The sequence below is a fragment of the Dromiciops gliroides genome, chromosome 3 (genome assembly GCF_019393635.1).
Source record: "Dromiciops gliroides isolate mDroGli1 chromosome 3, mDroGli1.pri, whole genome shotgun sequence".
In the NCBI taxonomy this organism is placed as follows: Eukaryota; Metazoa; Chordata; class Mammalia; order Microbiotheria; family Microbiotheriidae; genus Dromiciops; species Dromiciops gliroides.
This window is the reverse complement of record NC_057863.1, coordinates 153363794-153384414: the sequence shown is the minus strand read 5'-3', so window position 1 is coordinate 153384414 and position 20621 is coordinate 153363794. Positions and strand designations below refer to the sequence as shown.

Sequence of the window (20621 nt, the reverse complement as noted above, 5' to 3'; positions counted from 1 at the left end):
GGGCTTTCAGTTCAATCATATCATTCAACAAGCATTTATTAAGCACTTACTATGTGTCAGGAACTATATTAGATGCCTGGAATATATAAACATCTAGCTTCAGACCCTAACATTTCTACTTACTACCTGCATGACCTTGGCCCCTGTTTCTTTTTTCCATAAAATGAAGGCTTAGATTAGATGATTTCTGAAGTGCCTACCTGCCAGCTCTAAACCTATGGGCTTACGACCTCCTTATTACAAGGTGTTACATGGGATATAAAAATGAATACATAAGGCATGGTCCCTAGCCTTGAAGAATCTAGTAGGTGAGATGACAAATGTATAATTCAATAATATAAAGTAGTGTATAATAAATTAATACAGGTGCAAAATGTTATTTATTCAACCAGCATTAATCAAGCCCATGTATGGGGGCACTGTGCTGTTCAAAAATTGCAAATCCCTCTAGCTCTATATTCATGCTCAAGCATCTCTTACCTGGATTATTGCAGGAGTCTTCTAACTGGGTTCTCTATGTTCCAGGCTCTGTCCTAAGTACTTTAAAATTATTATCTCATTTGATTGCCATAACAGTCCTGGGAGGTAGGTGCTATTATTCTCTCCTTTTTATAATTGAAGAAACAGGGTCACAAGGCTAATAAGTGTCAGAGTTCAAATTTAAACTCGGATATTCCTGACTCCAGGCCCCTTGCTTAATCCATTAAGCTACCTAGCTGCCTCTAAAGGCAATAGTCTTATGATTATTATTATTTATGACTATTATGATGATTATTATGACTAATGTCATAGATCTTAGAACCAGAAACAGCCTCACAAATTATCTAGACCAACTCCCTAATTTTACAGATGAGGAAACTGAGGGTCTGCGAGGTTCAACTGATTTGCCCCAGTTCAGAGAGATAATATAGACAATTTAGTCAATAAACACCTACTATGTGTCAGGCTAAGAGGTAGGGATAAAATATACAGAGTAAATTGGAAATAACCAACAGAGATTTCCCTAGAATTAAAACGGATCAGGAAAGGCTTCTGATAGAAGGTGGGGTTTTGTTGTTGTTTGCCCTTCCTTGAGCAAGATGACCATGACATCTGGGTGATATCATGATTTGCAGTGAATTGGATTTAAATGAGGGAGGGCTGTGCAAGGTCACCAACCTCACTCTCTCCTCCAGAGCCTTCTGGGCCCTGTAACGAGTTATCTATCAGGACTACTCGAGATGGCCCTGGATGTTTAAGGCAATTGGGGTTAAATGACTTGCCCAGGGTCACACAGCTTCTAAGCGTCTGAGTTGAGACTTGAACTCAGTTCCTCCCAGCTTTAGGGCCAACGCTCTATCCACTGCACCACCTGGCTGTCCCAGTTGGGATTTCAGCTGAGGCTTGAAGCCATGGGAGCCAGGAGGCAGAGTGGAAGAGGTAGTGCATTCCAGGCATGACTTGATATTTTAACTCAGTTCCACTGTAAGATTCTGCTTCCCAATAACAGAAGAAAAAAAAAGTGCACAAAGATCTCAGGACTATTGGAGGGGTGTGAAAACATGAATTCATTCAAAAGGAGAAGGAAGTATTTCAAGTCAGAGGAGCAGGGTTTATTTGCTACTTAAGTGTAAGTTTGGGCAAGTTACAACCTGTCTTAAGCCTTAGTTTTCTAGTCTGCAAAAGGTACTAAATGTTCTCTAAAGTCCCATTCTAGCTCTGAATTCTATGATCCTAAGTATTTTTTGAGCCCGATTTACTTCTTTATATTGGCATCTGCATATTTAAGTACTAAGATAACTTTTGTTAAACCTCGAAGTCAATTTTACCGATGCAAGGTTTACAACTATTCTTAAATAAGGTGATGATGGTGCTATTATCTGAGATGTAGGAGAAATGACTTTGAAGCTCTAGGTCAAAGAAAATTCACACTACGAACTCCACTTTTGAAAACATTGCACATTAATTGTGGCTTCCATTTGGGGAATCTTACTTCTGTAAGGTTCAAAGTGAGGTCAAAGTATTTTAGGTTGCTCAGTTTTGGAAGTGAAAGGGACTTAACTCAAATTATGTCGCACTTGTTATAAATGCTTTATCTTGCTAGGACAAAGTTATTGCTTAATAAAAATTCGCTGAGTTGAAATGAACGCAGCCCTGTTGCTTATAGAGATAGGAGAAGAGACCATCACAATGGTTAAGTGTCTGGCAACGTGAGTTAGTTGAGCCCAGATTCCTGAGCCCTAGTCCGGGGTAAGTAATGTCCAAAATAATTTACGGTGGAGAAAGTCGCGGCTCTCGTCGTGCATGCTTTTTTTAAGTGCCACGTACTTTTGATACGAGAAAATTCTTTTTGCTGGTATTAGCGGGGCTTATTACACTGAGATAAGACGCTTTCAAGTGCTATCTATCCCAAGGAAGGCTCCACGTCTCCAGCAAAAGGCACCAGTCAAACCCAGACAAAGGCTTCCAAATGCCCAGCTCTGGTTTTGCAATTTGGCAAACTCTCCCCCTCCCAGTTTCTCTACTACCCGGTCGCGCACATGAGTTAAAACCCCCTTAGTTCGATAGGCAGCAGATGATGGCGCGTAGGGATCCGTCCACATTCTTCCAAGGTCTGAACAGTTCTAAACGGCCACATGGCAGCCATTCGCCTTCCACTCGGGGCACTCACGCCCGGTGCTGCTACCTCGCCGGTAGCTTTTCTAGCGGTTCGCAGATCGCAGGGCCGGACGTCGGCGTTACACCCCGGAGCTTCGAATCTAGCTTATCCCCGACCCCGGACGGGCCGGCGCACCTTCCCCGTTGGGGCTCCCCCCCTCTCCACCCTCCTCCGACCGCCTCCCCCCCCCCGCCCCCGTCAGCTGTCGCTGCTCTCTCCCCGGGGAGATCGCCAACCTAGTGGCTCAGCGGCTTGCTCCGCTCCAGCAGCGACCGCCGAGAGGTGCTAAGGCTGGAGGAGCCAGGCGGAGCATCGGGGGCACGAAGGCGGGGAAGAAGGCGTGTCGCCGGGTTCCAGTTTCCGGAAGCCGAGCCGGTTGCCTTTTGCGCTTTTAGCCGGCAGCAGACCGGGTGCTGAGCAGCCGCTCCGTCGCGCTAGCGTCGCTGGTCGTCAGAATCCCGGCAGCTGCGGCCCCAGGGGGGAGGGCGGCGGCGAGTATCCTCCGGCGGGGAGCGCCAAGATGCAGCCGGTGTACCAGGACGCCAAGCCCAACCCGTTGCAAAGCGCTAACCTTTGCTCCCGCTTATTCTTTTGGTGAGTGAGTCCGTGCTCGGGGGCTCTGCGTCTCACCGCTCCATCTTAGCCTTGCTTTAGAAATCCGGCAAAAAAAAAAAAAATCCGGCAGCGAGGTGCCCCTGCTGATGCCACTCCAGGACTGCCCTCCTACGGCCAAGGGCTAGTCTTTCCCCTGGGGGAAGCTCTTTGCATGCTGCCCCGGAGGTGCATTTTTTGGGGTGGTGAGTGGACGGTTTGGGGAGCAGTTCCGCCATTCATTGATCCATCCGCGTGGCGGCTTCCTGGTCGTGGGGTGGAGCGGCAGCCCACCGCCTGCTACTTCCCTGCCCGCTGCCCGGTGGTGCCCGCTGCGCCTGCCTCTGAAGGGTCGGCCAACAGCAGCAGCGTTTACTGGCCGGGACCGATAAACACTCGTGTCTGCCAGCCTGGGCTTCGGAAAGTGCTTGCGCTTGGGGTGCAGCAGACGGTGCAGGACGGCTGGGGTACTGAGGGAGACCCGCTAGTCTAGGATCTGGGTCTGTGGGTGGGTGGCTCACGCACGTGTACGCATGGAAATACGTGTGTGTGTGTGTGTGTGTGTGTGTGTGTGTGTGTGTGTGTGTGTGTGTGTGTGTGTGTGAGAGAGAGAGAGAGAGAGAGAGAGGGAGAGAGGGAGAGAGGGAGAGGGAGAGAGAGGAGGAGAGAGAGAGAGTGATCCAGGCTAAGGGCAGAAGGAGATTACTTTGTACTTAATATAACCTCCTGGCCGATAGTGAATTACGCTCTAACAGAGAAAATTACTCTCCAACAGAGGTGATGGATTCGGAATGCTGAGGGTGGCATCCGGTTTGGGATATGGATTGGGAATTTGTTTTGCTTGACTACGCATTTAATTCCAAAGGGTCCCCCCCCCCTTTTTTTTTGCAGGGCAATGAGGGTTAAGTGACTCGCCCAGGGTCCCACAGCTAGTAAGTGTCTAGTGTCTGACTTGAACTCAGGTCCTCCTGAATCCAAGGCCAGGGCTTTATCCACTGCACCACCTAGCTGCCCCCTTCCCCCCCCCCCTTTCTTAAAGGAGGGTGATGAGTTGAGTGGGGAGGAGAGAGAATAAATACCTGTCTAATGTGCAATAAAATGAACTTTTTCTCCTCTGCTGAACAGTCCTCCTCGGGACACTGGGCCCTTTCCCCCCCTTTTTGTTAAATTTGAGCGTGTGAAATGATAGCAGGGAGGGAAGGCAGGCTGCTGAGTGAAAAGTAAAAGGAACACAACTAGAACTGAAACTGTCTTCTTTGGAGCAAGAGCTGCAGCTGAGGGCTCATCAACTCTCAGCCTTGGCTCCCCTAAGGTAGTAGTCAAGTTGGGTTTTGTTTGTTTGTTCAGGGCAATGAGGGTTAAGTGACTTGCCCAGGGTCACACAGCTAGTTAAGTGTCAAGTGTCTGAGGCTGGATTTGAACTCAGGTCCACCTGAATCCAAGGCCAGGGCTTTATCCACTGCACCACATGGCTGCCCCCCAAGTTGGGTTTTTAATTATGTAAATTGTCCTTAGCTGTTGTTCAGTGGTGTCTGACTCACTGACCCCATTTCTTAGCAAAGAGGCTGAAGTGATTTGCCATTTCCTTCTCCAGCTCATTTTATAGGTGAGGAAACTGAGGCAAACAAGGTCAAATGACTTGCCCAGGGTCTCACAGGTAGTGTCTGAGAACAGATTTGGACTCACATCTTCCTGATTCCAGGCCCTGGATTGTATTTTACACTTTTCTGCCTGAATTGTCCTTCATTCAAGTCCAAAAGAAGCAGGTGTGGGCTTATCTGAGGTTGTATTTAGTGCTCAAGATCAAATTGGTCTACCTGATGTGTTGCTCCTCCCCTTTGATTTTCTTCTGGCAAGATAACTGTCTTTCATCTCAACAAAAGTAGTTTCTGAAATGGTATCCGGGTGTGATAAATTTCATGTATCTAAAAACATAATCAGTTTTATGAATGGAATTGTTCTAAGAGTACAGTGGGGCATTAGGTAGTTAATGAAATGAAAATTCAGACTAAAAATCAAAGTTTTCCTTTTTCTGAGACCCATTTGGTTGTCACTAGTTAAGGGGTAGTAAGGGAACAATTAACACTTTTTTTTTGCCTTAAATTTTTTTTTTTTTTGGTGAGGCAGTTGGGGTTAAGTGACTTGCCCAGGGTCACACAGCTAGTAAGTGTCAAGTGTCTGAGGCTGGATTTGAACTCAGGTCCTCCTGAATCCAGGGCCACTGCTCTATCCACTGCACCACCTAGCTGCCCCCCTTAATTTTTTTTTTAACATCAGAGTAGCCAGTTCTCATGGGAAGTAGCTACCATAAAAAAACATGGTAAAAATGGATTTTTGTGGGGTGTGATACATGTGCCTGTGATGTAATGTGTGTGAAACAGGTGGCTGTCACACTCTGTTGAAGTAAAAGGATTTTAAAGTATGAAAAGATCATAGTGATCATGTAAGTCAAGACTTCTCCTTGCTTCTTGTTACATTTGCGGGTGTGTGTGTGTGGGGCAATTGGGGTTAAGTGACTTGCCCAGGGTCACACAGCCAGTAAGTGCCAAGTGTCTGAGGCTGGATTTGAACTCGGGTACTCCTGAATCCAGGGCTGGTGCTCTATCCACTGTGCCACCTAGCTGCCCCCTTCCCCTTGCTTCTTAACCCCCATTTCCCTATCCCAGGCAGAGAAACCTGTGACAAGAAGGGTAGGTGGCACTGGCCAGTTGGTTAGGGAATCTGCCATCATCACAGGAGCTGGATTCAAAATGCAACTCTTTCTTACTGCCTGAACCTTTCTTAGGCCTTGGTTTCTTCCTTTGTAAAAGAAGAAATTGGAAGAACTGACCTTCTAAGACACTTGTGTTAAACTGAAATAGAATGAGGTAGGGATGGGTGAGGTAGGTTTGGGATGGGTGTACTATTCCCTCATATAAGGATCTCTATGGGTTACATATTGACCCAGTTTTAAAATGCCATCTATTGTATTTGTCTTTATTTTGTTAAATGTTTCCCAGTGATATCTTAACTCTAGTTCCCTATGTACAGCCTGTTTGACATGTATGCAATAAGATTCCTTCCATCTCTTAACGCCTGGGACCCTAGTGAAAGAGCCAGGGCTAGGTGGGCCTGAATTACATTAGTCATATGCTGTTACTTCTCCCCAACATACAGACCACTTATTTCTCTGTGCTTCTGTTTTTGTTGTTGTTTTGTCATAGCATTATGTTGAATCATGAGTGTTTGCTGCTTGTTAGAGAGGAATACCACTACATGTTTATTGTTTTCTGTTTGGCCTGTGCAGTTTTTGACTTATATTCTCATGTAGTTCTTCAAATGCCAAGGGCCTTTAAGAAGGAAGAGAAGTCTTCCATCCTTCTGATTTGCCTGGGGTGCTTGTTCTGGTCTATCTGTAACTTAAGAGGCAGATCACTAACTATGTAGCTAATCATTAAAGTTAGTGAATAAATGTGTAGAAATCTTGTGGGCAAAAAAAAATCACCCCATCTATTGGTTGATGCTCAGAAAATGCTATTTGAAAGGATTTAAAAAAAATTTTTAAACAACCAGGTTGGTAGGAAGTATAAACCTAGGAGGTGGATTTCACTTAGAAAATATTTCCTTCTCTTGGAAAATGTCCACCAAGTAGGCTTAGCAGACAGCTGATCAACTGTCAGGACAAGGAAGAGTTGGTGTGGTCCTTCTTTAGGGACTGGGAGTGACACCACTTTGCAGCCTCCCTAAAGAGCCATTGCCATCTTCAGGTGTTATGGGGGGGGGCCTCCTCGTGTTGGGAGGATGCAAAACCAGAGATCTGTCAAGAAAGGTAATCGAACCTTTGACTATCTATGGTCTATGCCTATGTGTGTATATTCCAAATGGCTGTGGTAGGTCAAAAGAAACTGCAGGAAGAAAGGTTTTTCTTCAAATTGCAGTCCTCATTTTCTAGTTCTTGTGATCTTTCCCCTCAAATGTAATATTTTTCCCCTCCCAAAAAGTATTCACTGCCCAGCCAGGACATCTACCACATCATAGTTGAAAATTGAAACCTGCCTGCCTTTTAGGGAGCCAATATAAATGATAGCGATTGTTGAATAAATAGCATAGAAACAAAATCGTTTAGATGAACTTTTTTTTCTTTTTTTTGGAGGCAGTTGGGATTAAGTGACTTGCCTAGGGTCACACAGCTAGTAAGTGTTAAGAGTCTGAGGGTGGATTTGAACTCAGGTCCTCCAGAATCCAGGGCCGGTGCTCTATCCACTGCGCCACCTAGCTGTCCCTAGATGAACTTTTTTTTTTTTTTTGCAGGGCAATGAGGGTTAAGTGACTTGCCCAGGGTCACACAGCTAGTAAGTGTCAAGTGTCTGAGGCCGGATTTGAACTCAGGTACTCCTGAATCCAGGGCCGGTGCTTTACCACTGCGCCATCTAGTTGCCCCCCCAGATGAACTTTTAAAGAATACTTGAGTACTTATTTTGCAGTCTACAGAAAATCATTTTGTAACCCACCTTTTGTATCATATTCCAGTGTTTCAGGCCTAGGAGAGATTTTCTCTCTAAAATATAATAATCATTTTTACTGATACTTTTGTCCCTTGTCACATCTCCCTTAGCAGTAGAAAGTCTTATTTGGATATCCTTCCATATACTCAAAGGATGCTGGCTAAATACTTTAACTTTCCCAGTCTGAATGATACTAGTAATTTTTTTTGTTTTGTTTTGTTTTGTGGGGCAATGGGGGTTAAGTGACTTGTCCAGGGTCACACAGCTAGTAAATGTCAAGTGTCTGAGGCTGGCTTTGAACTCAGGTCCTCCTGAATCCAGGGCCAGTGCTTTATCCACTGTACCACCTAGTTGCCCCCATACTAGTAATTTTTTAGTTTGAGTTTATAGGCTATCTTTCAAACTCTTAATTAGTTTTTTCATTTGTATGTACCCTTTGGTGAATTTTCTTTCAAATTTTTAAAAAGATGAACTCTATTTTTTAAAACCTGCCCAACAGTGAGGTTAGTAGGAAATTTATTTGTCACTTTTAGGCTGTAAATTACAGTTGTATACTTTTTACAAAAAAAGAAAATGACATGAGAATATGAAGCATTTGTTTACTCAATATGTCTCTAACATTTCTCTACCCATATAAACTTAGTTTCTGCCTATTAATCTTATATTTGGATGTTCTGTTTGGACATTTGGACAACTATAATTTGTACATTTTCTTCTAAAAATGTATTGTTTCCTCTTTCCTTCCCCCGCCAAGTCAAGCTGATTTTTAATTCTATAGATACTAGTCGCCTTGAATTTTGTCTTGCCAATGGACTTTGATGACTCTAGATGAGAGAGTGAGGCTGATGACTGGGTAGCTTTGCCTCACTTAAATCCAATTCACTGGAAAGTCAAGATATCACCCCAACATGTCACTGGTTCTCTTCAAAAATGAACAACACGGGATGATGACTAGACACTTCACCCTAGTTCATGTTACTAACAAGATTAAAGAATTTCCTTTGAGTTGTATAACATTCTTGCATATAGTGTGTCTTATACATAGTAAGTGATTTGTAAATGTTTACTGATTATTTAATTCACTGATACAGGACCCAGAACCAATCCTATCAGAACACATTTTGCCATTTCTCTATAAGTTGACTTTACAATAGGGAATATTTGATTTGGAATCAGGAGGACTAGATTCAAATCCTTGCTTGGATTTTTTTTTTTTTGGGGGGGTGACTGGACCGTTCACTTCTCTCTGTATCTCAGTTCTCATCTATAAAATGATGAAATTGGATTGTAGAACCTAAAGTCCCTTCTAGCTTAAAAATAATTTAAATCAGCAGGTCCTCTGAGTGTCTCAAGAGTCAATTCTTTCAGTTTAAAAAATTTATAACGATAGGGATAATATGCCTGATTTCAGGGAATTTGTTTTGAAAAACCCTAGGAAGATGCGCAATAGATTTGAAAGGGAAACATAATGAAATAAACTGGTACAAATTAAGAACTTGACAGAATCTCAGACATATTTGATTCTTCATGACCCCCATTGTGGGGTTTCTTGGCAAAGATGCTGGAGTGGGTTTGCTATTTCCTTCTCCAGATCATTTTACAGATGAGGAAACTGAGGCAAACAGGGTTAAGTGACTTGTCCAGGGTCACACAGGCACTAAGTGTCTGAGGCCAGATTTAAGCTCAGCTAGGATTTATCCATTTTAACTTAGCTGTCCAGTCCAACCCATATGTTTACATGAATTTCCTTATAACATCTTGACAAATGGTCATTTAGCTTTTGCTTTAAGGCCCAAATGAAAGCAAATCTAATACTTCTTCAGGTATTCCATTCCACTTCTGGACAATTCCGATGATAATAGATTTTTCTTTACATTGAGCTGATGTCAGATGCTGCAGCTTCTATTCACTGCTTCTAAGTCCTGTTCTCTGGGACCAAGCAGAAAAAGTTTAACCATCCTTGTTCAAATGCCAGTCCTTCAGTTGTTTGAAGGTCACTCTCCTTGTCCCTCAAAATCTTTTCACCAAGATAAACATTCCCACTTCTTTCATATGATTCTTATATGGTACTATGGCCAAGCATGTAAAAATCTCTTCACTAACCTGGCTATTCTCCTTTGGATCCTTTAAAAGCTTGTCACATCCTTAGAATTTGATGCCCAGAATTGAATCTATACTTAACATCAGAGTAGCCAGTTCTCATGGGAAGTAGCTACCATAAAAAACATGGTAAAAATGGATTTTTGTGGGGTGTGTTACATGTGCCTGTGATGTAATGTGTGTGAAACAGGTGGCTGTTTAAAAGAATCTATACTTTTAAAGACCATTTAATCCAACTCATACCTGAACAGGAATATACCCTTACATCAGGGTTTCTTGAACTTTCTCCACTCGGCAACCCTTTTTCGCCTGAGAAATTTTTACATGATCCTGGGTATATAGGTATATAAAAAATGTATACATAACATTTTACTTTTGCCAACTTTTTTACAACCCCAACATTTAGTTATGTGACCCCACTAAGCCCTTCTTGACATACCTGAGAGGTTTTCTAGCTTTTGCTTGAAGAGTCCTAGGAAGGTGGTACCAAACCCTTTCCAAGACAACCCATTTCAATTCTGGATAGCTGTAATCATGAGGAAGTTTTTTTGTTTTTGTTTTTGTTTTTACATTAATCCTAGATATTCCTCTTTAAAACATCTATCTAGTTTTTCCCATGTAGGGATGTCTGTTTTCTTTTCTATTTGATAATCCTTCAAAAACCTGAAAATAGATATTATTTCTCTTCTGAATCTTTTTTTCTCCTGGTTAAACATCCCGAGACTGATCTCCAGGCTCTTCCTTCTTACCCTCCTGAATGCTCTGTAGCTTAATCTCCAGATGTGATTTCATTTGGGGGTACATGACAGTAGAATTATTACACCCCTAGTCCTGGACACAATGCCTTTCCTTGCAGCCTAAGTTTGCATAGGTTTTTTTTTCCTGCCTTGTCACACTGTTGACTGATGTTGAATTTGTAGTCCAACTAATCTCCTTATCTAGACTTATCATGTAAACTATTGGCTAGCCACCACCCACCCATTATTATACTTTGAAAAGTGATTTTTTTTTTAACCCAAGTGTAGGATTTTTGTTTTTCTTATTAGATTTATCCCACTAAGATCTTTTGGAATCTGAATCTGTCATCCATCATGTTAGTTAGCTATACCTTCCTGGTTTTGTTTCATCTTTACATGTGAGAGCACGCCATCTATGCGTCATCAGAGTCATTGATCTAAATGTTAAAACAGCATGGTCCCTGGAGAAATTCCTGGGGCATGTTAGTTAGAGACCTTCTCTAAGTTGACATCAAATCATTAATTACTATTCTGGATTTGGCCACTAAACTGCTTCATCTTTTCCATAAGGAAACTTTTATTTTATTTTAAACTTTTTTTTAAAAATTATGAATCAGAAACTTTAATTTAAGTTTTTTTTAAAATCATGAGCTTAAACCTCAATTTGAACTTTTCAAAAGCCATTGAACAGAAAAAGATTGGACCATTATGTGAGAGTGAACTACTACATATGGTTTTTTAAAGTACATATTAAATTTAGTGTAATAGTAACAAATGCTTTTCTAAAATCTAGATACTACTTAGATAAAATAGTTTTTCTTAAAGATAAAATAACACAAAATAACTAGAAAAATAGCATTCCCCTGATTAACTCTATCAAAGTAAGAAATGAGATTAATCGGGGGCGGCTAGGTGGCGCAGTGGATAAAGCAGCAGCCTTGAAGTCAGGTGGACCTGAGTTCAAATCCAGCCTCAGACACTTACTAGCTGTGTGACCCTGGGCAAGTCACTTAACCCCCATTGCCCCGGGGGGGAAAAAATGAGATTAATCTGGCTTGACCTACTTGAAACTATCCTGACTTTTTTGTAATCACTGATTCCTTTTCTAGATGTTAACAAATGATCATTTTAACAATATATTCTAGCATTTTCTCTGGAAATGAACTCATGGTCATTGACTATAGTTTCCATATTTAACCTTCTTTTTTAAAAAATAAGAACTCTAGGGAAATTGGTTTCTTATTTTGAAAAAATGTATTTGAGATATTTATTGGTCTTCCATGATTAAAACAAATATTCTTGAATTTGTCTTTAGAAGCCTCTGTAATTCCCCCTTTTGTCTCCCTGAAATGAAGCTATTTGACTATTAAAGTCAGCAACATGTTAGAAGTGGTTCTATACAGAATAAAGACACCAATTTATGATGTTAGAGGGTTTTCTCTTATTTTAAAGTCATGGGACTGGGTATCAAAGGGTAACTATCATCCTAGGGTCTCTGCTTTAATTTTTTCCCCTGAACTATGAAACTTTTTTTTTAATAGTATATCTTTATTTTTGTTTGTTTTTTGGGGGGTTTTTGAGGGGGCAATTGGGGTTAAGTGACTTGCCCAGGGTCACACAGCTAGTAAGTGTTAAGTGTCTGAGGCCAGATTTGAACTCAGGTACTCCTGAATCCAGGGCCAGTGCTCTATCCTGAAACTTTTAATTTAATATTGTCACAGTGGTCATACTCTCACTTTCTGATTATTTAAAAATAAGAAAATATAAAATATTTTTGAACATTCCCCATGTTTGCAAATAATGTCATGGAGGCCCATGACAATAGTTGCTACCTAAAGACAAAGTTCTAGCATAGAGCAGTTGAATGATAATTTGTCAACAAACATTTATGGTGTGTCTTAGAGTATTTATTGTATTAGGCCTCTAGAGGAGGAAGATAGAAAAGAGGGGAAAGCCCTGGATATTCAGAGTGGGGGAGGCAAACTAGAGATATATTTTTTGAAAAGATGAAAATGTGTGTGCATATTATGATTTGAGCTGAATATATTTATATCTTCATATAGAGTAATAATAAAATTATATTGATATTTATTACATATAATCTCTTAATTGAGGCAGTACCTAAAGATATTTTTCATCGTCATTTCACAGGTGAGCCAATAAATTATCAGTTATACAAAGCAGTATACAAATGGTTGAATAGACAGTGAGTTTTGGTAAGCATGGTGCTTTACCTAATTAGAGAAAAGAGAATAAACAAAGTTTTTTTTATTATTTAAAGCATTTTAGAAGAAATTAAGAATTATAAGCTGAGCTCTACAGTGCTTCATTTTGTCCTTTTATATGATAATGAAGATTGGTAATGATTCCTCAAAGCAGTTCTGCTGGAAAATTGTTTTTTAGCCTAGGTCAAGTTATTGTATGCACTTGAAAGAAATGAAAATGAGTTTCGTTAAAAGATGATATAATTTAGATTTTTTTCAGTCATTGAATCTGGCTTTCTTCCCAATTTGCCTGATTAGTGAGGTTTTAATGTAGCTGGTGACAGGGCACAGAGTACTACCCTGTCTCTTTTACTAATTCCCTGGCACGACCTCATTTAGGAATGAACATTTATTAAGTACTTGCAATTTGCCAACTGCTATATTAAATGTTGGAGACATGAATACAAAAGCAAAGACTTGTCTGAGCTCTAGAAACTTACTTCTTGTTGGGGGGGGATGATGGGACAATATACATTGTGAGGGGAGGAAGTGGTAGGGAGATGGGGGGACACTTTGGTTCAGAAAGCTACTGGGCTATGAGACCACCAGGGAGAACATCAACACATCCAGTACTGGAACTTTGGTAGAGTTGATTTGATTATGGGTTTGTGGTTCCAGAAATAGTGTGGATGGGGGTAAGGGGAAGAAAAGGATATCCTGGAAGTTAAGGCAGGGGATGTCTGAGATTGGTAAAGGGGGTTGTTGAGAAGGTGAAGAAGCAAGGCTGAAGCTTTCCTGAACGTCTTGGATCTCCTGACTCCCTCTCCTACTCATCTTCCCCAGACTGAGCCCCAAATGGTGCATTTATTCCAGCTCTTTTAGTTCGCAGCCTCCCCTCCGAGTGTTTTGGATGTAAAATGTCCTGGCTGTCCCTGCTAAATAAAAGTGACCTTGATTTGAGCCCTAAACACACTTCGTTCTGGGAAATGTTTGTAAGAGATTTCATACTTAGAACAAGTCAGGAAGTAGAAAGACTTTAATAATTAATAAAACAATATGTTTGAAAAATGCTTTATTATTTGTTTATTAAAGATAGTCGACTTGGTTTATGTTAATAAACTTTTCAAAGATGATAATTATCCTTTGTGTTTTTGTTCTATCTTCTGAGGAACTCAGAAGTGTGTGCATGTGTGTATGTATGTATGTATGTTATGTATGTTATGTATGTATGTATGTATGTATGTATGTATGTATGTATGTATGTATGTATTTATGTTTAGGTGTGTCTTTATCCAGTAGGTTTGTTTCTCAAAAAATTCAACGTGAGAGGGGCAGCTAGGTGGTGCAGTGGATAGAGCACTGGCCCTGGATTCAGGAGGATCTGAGTTCAAATTCGGCCTCAGACACTTAACAATTACTAGCTGTGTGACCCTGGGCAAGTCACTTAACCCCAATTGCCTCACCTGCCCCCCCCAAATTCAACATGAATCAAATTCTTATCAATTGAATATTTTATTTTGTTTATTTATCCATTCATCCACTTATTCATTTAATTTATTCACTCATTCATCTATTTATTTACCCATACCTACACATTTATTTATTTATATTTATTATATTTATTTATCTTTCTATTTATCTATTGTGAGAAAATGGATAATTGTCTCCTCTCAATGAGGATATAAGTCAATCATACTCCTCCTGACCTGTTTTTAGGACAAAGGTCTCAGATCCCCATCTCTCCCTCTGGCTAATAAAATCACATGGTTCAAAGAGCCGTGGTCTCAATAAAGTCCTCTCCTGAGTTGTGTCCATATGCAGAAGAATAAGGTCCACTCCTGAGTTATGCCCATATGCAGAAGAATTGATTAGGGATGGGAATACTGTGTTCCGATTAGCTAATTTTTGCAGGTTGTAACCCTTGAATAATCATTCCAATGATGAAAAAGGGGAGGGTCCATTCCCATTAGGGACTCGGGTTTAAAACAGGGCCTGCGAGCCCCCATTCTTGGCACCCACTAGCTGCACACTAGGGTGCCCCTTTCTCACAAGAAGGAAATAAACGAGCCTTTGTCACATCGCTACTGAGTTCTTGAGAATTCTTGAGAAGAGGATTGTTTTCCTTCACATTTATTTATTTGGTTATTCATTAATTTATGTATTCATTTACTCATTCATTTATTCATTCATTTACTTGTTCATTCATTCATTCATTCAGGGCGATGAGGGTTAAGTGACTTGCCCAGGGTCACACTGCTAGTAAGTGTCAAATGTCTGAGACCAGATTTGAATTCAGGTCCTCCTGAATCCAGGGCTGGTACTTAATCCACTGCACCACCTAGCTGCCCACTGAATATTATTTTAAATGAAGTCAGGAGTTCACTTAAAAGAATTATGTAGCATTTTAAAAATTTAACAAACACCCAGACAAACGCACTTACAAACTATATTTTGTTAACAAGTTGTCATCCCTTTTAACAATGTTTTATTCCATACAAATTCCTTTAAAATCTGTCACTTCCTTATAAAGTCTTCTCCCCAGCAACAAAGAGATATAGTTAAGCAAATAAATAAATAAGAAAACAAATAAATATGCAAGTGGATATCTACCATATCTGAAAGTATTCTGTGCTCATTGTTCTCTCTCCTCTCCTTCATGGGGAATATTCTAACTCCAGGTCTCTGGAACCAAGACTAGTCATTACATTAATCTGAATGGTCTATTAGTCTTGTTTTCTATACGTTATATGGTCATCGTGCATATTCTCTGTTTTGTATTTGTTCATGTAAATTTCTCTGAATGTTTTAGTGTTTGTAATTTCTTACTCCAAGATGCCACTGCATCTCCTCAGTGTTAGTAACCCCTCCAAAAATGCAGATTACAATTCATCTGTGCTCTCCTGTCCTGTTCGACCCTTGTCCATCTGTGATCTTTCATAAACCTGCCAAGGAGGACCGTGAAACTCATCAGGGGGAATGTGCCCTTTCTTGACTGATACCACTTTGTGAGGAGGAAAATGTCCTTTGAATTCTTCTGAAATTACCTGGATGGTTAACTAGGGGAGCATTTAAACTATCAGTTATTCCTTCCTCTTTAAAAAAAAAAAAAGTCATCTATTTCTGTGATGTTCTTTATCTGCCTTCCTCTGCATAACTCCTCATTTGTAATGTATTTAGCTGTTTGTACCCACCATAATCCCCTCTCCTGCCCTCAGGAGTGACCCTCAGTTTCATGACCCCTAACCATATTCCTAACCATGCCCCTTCCTAGACTGCTTTCTTCATGTTCATTTCAAGATCGAGTTCATTGTCCATTTGCAGAGTCTGTTTATTAATAAGATCTATGTATTAACAGATAAACTCCATGACTTGTCTGTTTATATGCTTAACATAGTCTGGACAATAGGCATTCTTTTCACTTGGCTTTTTTCCTCTGTGTAATCGAGCCAGACTTTTTTTGAGTGATGATGGATCTCATTTTGAATGTTTTGCTGTGTTCTCGGGTTTAATACAGTCAGCACAGGGTTATATGCAAGTGGAGCCATACAAAGGAGCTCACGTTCTGCGCTGGACATCCTCCATGACAATGACAACCGCCTTTGATGAACATATGCCTTGTTATATTTGTGGCTTGACATAAATCAAAAGTTCACTGAACAAAATTATGTTCGTTATATCGTTAAAGGAATATCCCATGTTTTTGATGTACAAGGGTGAGACTTTGAGGAAAGCCTTTAAGGCCACATTTCGCTCCATTGAATGAAATGAGTTCTTATATGTTGCATGAGCTATTAAACACAGGGAAGTCTTTATTTTGTTATTATTTTTTTTTTGGTGAGGCAGTTGGGGTTAAATGACTTGCCCAAGGTCACACAGCTGCGAAGTGTCAAGTGTCTGAGGCTGGATTTGAACTCAGGTCCTTCTGAATCCAGGGCCAGTGCTCTATCCACTGTGCCACCTAGCTGCCCCTTTCTTTATATTTTTAAGCAGTTGGAAACATACTCTTCCCTTCTAATCCCTTCATCAAAGATGTCATTGATGCATGTGGAGAATATTTTCATAAAAATTTCATGTGGATAGGACAGTAGGCATCTGAGTTGGGGTTTATTTATGTCTTAAAATATGTTCATGATTGTCTTTTTTTGAGTAATAATAAGATCTGAATTGATGTTTTCCTACTAACATTTTTGGTATCATTTCCTGTTTCAGAAAACTTGAAAGTCCTTTCCTCAATGACTAAAATTATTTCATCTTTAGCATGTACCAAGAGGCATTTGGTTTAATTTAGCTGCTTTCCCATTTATTTAGCTTCTTGGTCCTATTTTGACTCCACCTGGAACACTTTTGGGGATTGTAATGTTGGAGGCCAAATGTGGTGGCTCCACTGAACTTAATACTGAAAAGACTTTGTTGTAAAAATAGACGTCTTTTCCATTTTTTTTTTTTTTGGGCCTGTTTATTGTCCTTCCAGGTGATTTGGTTGGTCACTAATTTTTCTACAGGCATATTTCTCTTCATTTTTCTTGGCATTTTATAAAGTAGTACCACTTCGAATCTTCTATTATCTTTCTCCAGAAACTTTGCCCCCCCAAAGTTATATTGACTGCTTTTGTTTACTTTCGTTTTTATATCACATTCATCTATTCCCCTCTTACTGGCTGTTCTTTTCTTTTTCTTATACTTTTTTTTTTTTTTTGGTGAGGCAATTGGGGTTAAGTGACATGCCCAGGCTCACACAGCTAGTAAGTGTCAAGTGTCTGAGACTGGATTTGAACTCAGATCCTCCTAAATCCAGGGCTGGTGCTCTATCCACTGCGCCACCTAGCTGCCCCTCCCTCTCTTACTGATTGTAACAAAAAAGGAAAAAAAGAAAAAAATACTTAAGTAAAAAGCTTGACATATCAGCCACATTTAACAGGGTATGCAATATTCCAAATGAAGTCTTCTACCTCTCCAGTGAAGGAATAGACGTACATTTCCTTATTTCTTTACTGCAATGAAGTTTTTTCCTTTAGATTTTCCTAAAGAGTTTCTGTTATACCTTGTTGTTGCCCTTGGCTGATATATTTCTCTCCTTGGTAAGAAGGTCAAGTTGAGACTTATAGGTTCTTTGGAACTTCTGTCAATTGAGTTGTATCAGTTAAACTTCTTTAGGAAATTATTAGAGTCAACATTATTTTGAATTTACTTCATCCTTATATTTTTTTTGGGGGGTAAGGTAAAAGTAAATTAAAAAAAAACTTTTTTGAGGGGGTAGTTTAATTTTTATGGGCTTATTTTGTTTTTTACAATACAATTCTTTTTTTCTTTATTTTGTTTGTTTTTAGTTAGGCAATTGGGGTTAAGTGACCAGGGTTACACAGCTAGTAAGTGTCAAATGTCTGAGGTCATATTTGAACTCAGGTCCTCCTGAATCCAGGGCCAATGCTCTATCCACTGCGCCACCTAGCTGCCCCAATACAATTATTTCTTTTTTTTTGTTTTTTGGTGGGGCAGTGAGGGTTAAGTGACTTGCCCAGGGTAATACAGCTAGTAAGTTTCAAGTGTCTGAGTCTGGATTTGAACTCAGGTCCTCCTGAATCCAGGGCTGATGCTTTATCCTCTGTGCCACCTAGCTGCCCCACAATTATTTCTTAATCTAGCCTTGCCCTCTTTTCTACACATTGAGCCATCCCTTGCAACAAATAATGAAAAAAGAAGCAGTTAAAAATAACAGTATATGAGTCTCGATCTTTCTATCCACCTGAAATTGAACTTTTTTATGTATTCTCTCCCCTGATTAGAGTGTAGCTCCTTGATCTCATTTTTTCCATTTATATTTCCAGTGCTTATTGTGAGGTTTTATACATAAGTGCTTTTCATCAGTTATTCATTCATACAGTCCTAGTTATGAGATGTTTGGGTCAAGAGGAAATAAATAGTTTAGTGAATTTTCTTATTATTTTTCTAGTCAATTGACAAACATTGATTGCTTACTATAGACCAGGCACTATTCTACATGGTGGGAATACAAATGCAAAAAAAAAAAATCCTTACAATCAAGTATACATACAATATATACACACAGGTATATATGTATGTATATACATATCAGTATATCTATATATGAAATAAATAGGAATTAAGAATCAGCTTGGAAGGATCATCTATATGGCACAGTGAATAGAGTGCCAGGCCTGGAATCAGGAAGAGCTGAGTTCTCATCTGACCTCAGACACCCATTAGCTATGGGACTCTGGGCAAATAACTTAACTGCTCTTTGCCTCAGTTTCTTCAATCATAAAATGGGCATAATCCTAGCACCTGCCTTCCATGGTGGTTGTGAGGATCAAATGAGATGACATTTGAAAAGCGCTCAGCATAGTACCTGGGCACACATAGGAGATGCTGTATAAATCTTAGCCGCTGTCATTCTCAGGAAAGCCTTTTTACGAAAGTCGTGCTTGAGTTGTGTCCTGAAGGAAGAAGCAATTCTCTTAGTTGGAATTGAGGAGGAAGTGCATTCAGGCCTGACTGTGGACATGGAGTGCTATGTGTGAGGAGGAAAGAGAAGGCTGAACGGGTAGGGAAGGGAAGTCTGGAAAGACAGGTTCAGGCTTTGAGAGATAAAACACGGAGGATGTACTCGATCTTAGAGGCAATCAGAAGCCACGGGATTATAATGAGTGACATGTTCAGATCTGCGCTTAGGGGAAATCACATGGGGCTCTGGGCAGAGGAGGAATTGGAACAGAGAGACTTGCGCCAGTGAGAGCAAATCAGGAGGCCAGTGTCATAGTTAAAGGAGAGCTAATGAGGGTCTGAACCACTGAGTAAAGAGAAGGGATCAGTTGCAAGAGATGCTGTGAAGATAGAAATGTTAAGATTAGGCAATTAATTGGATAAAAACATTCATTTAAGGAGTCTGGGATAACTCTTCAGGTTGGAAACACGGAAGATTGGAAAAATGGTCGTTCTGTCTTGGAAATGTTGAGTTACAGGTTTCTTCAGAATATCACCTGTTCGAAATGTCTAATAAGCTGCTGGTGATGTGGGGCTAAAGCTCTGGGGAGAAATAATATAGATATAGGACCATCTGCATAGAGATGATAATTAAGCTAATGAGGTCAGCAAGCGAGGATGTAGAGTCCTGGGATGGAGCCACTGGGAACATTCACAGTTAGGGATGTGGTGTGGATGATGAACCAGCAAAGGAGACTAGAAACACTCTCATGGGGAGGAGGAAGCCAGAATGGGAAGATTGAAGAGAGTAGAGGTTAGGGATAGCTTCTGTGTGGAGGTAGGGAATCTGTTAAGGGCAGAGAAAGGATTGCCTTGTTGCAGTGAGGGCCCGATTTTAGATAACATACATTTGTAGGGTATCCATTTAGCTTGGCTGTATATCACGGCACCCCCCCCCATGCTGTGTACATTCTGGCCAAATTTTCCTGCTTGCTCTAACCCCATACATGACATTCCATCTCCTTTCTGGAAGGCTCTCCCTCCCCACTTCCACTTCATTTGACTGCTACCTCCCTCAGAGCTTAGCTCAAGTGCCATTTCCTTCCACCGTAGCTTTTCCTGATTTCCCCAGTTGTTACTGCTCCCCCTACTCTGAAACTGTTTTGTATATATTTATCGGTTTATCTGTTGTTTTCCCCTGGTAGAATTTAAGATTTTTGAGGGAAGGAATTTTGTTTCTATATTTTGTATACATAGTGGTTGGTACTAGATTCCTGTTGAAATGAATAATTCCAAATGGTTTTCAAAATAGTTGAACCAATTCATTATTCACAATTTCTTATTAAAATCCTTTCAACAATAAGTTTTCTTATCCATTGACATTTGGGCTAGCCTAATGAGTATGAAGTGGTCTTGCCTCAGGTTT

At 40.4% G+C, this 20621-nt stretch overlaps 1 protein-coding gene across 1 annotated transcript in view; it reads left to right on the top strand.

Annotated features, from left to right (window-relative positions):
- Nucleotides 1–2989: 2989 nt before the first annotated feature.
- Nucleotides 2990–20621, top strand: part of ABCC4 (ATP binding cassette subfamily C member 4) — a 280662-nt gene continuing 263030 nt past the window's right edge. Inside the window, exon 1 of the mRNA XM_043990550.1 lies at nt 2990–3232. Coding sequence (XP_043846485.1) covers nt 3159–3232 — 74 coding nt within the window. The 5' untranslated portion in view covers nt 2990–3158. The remainder of the gene's footprint in view (nt 3233–20621) is intronic.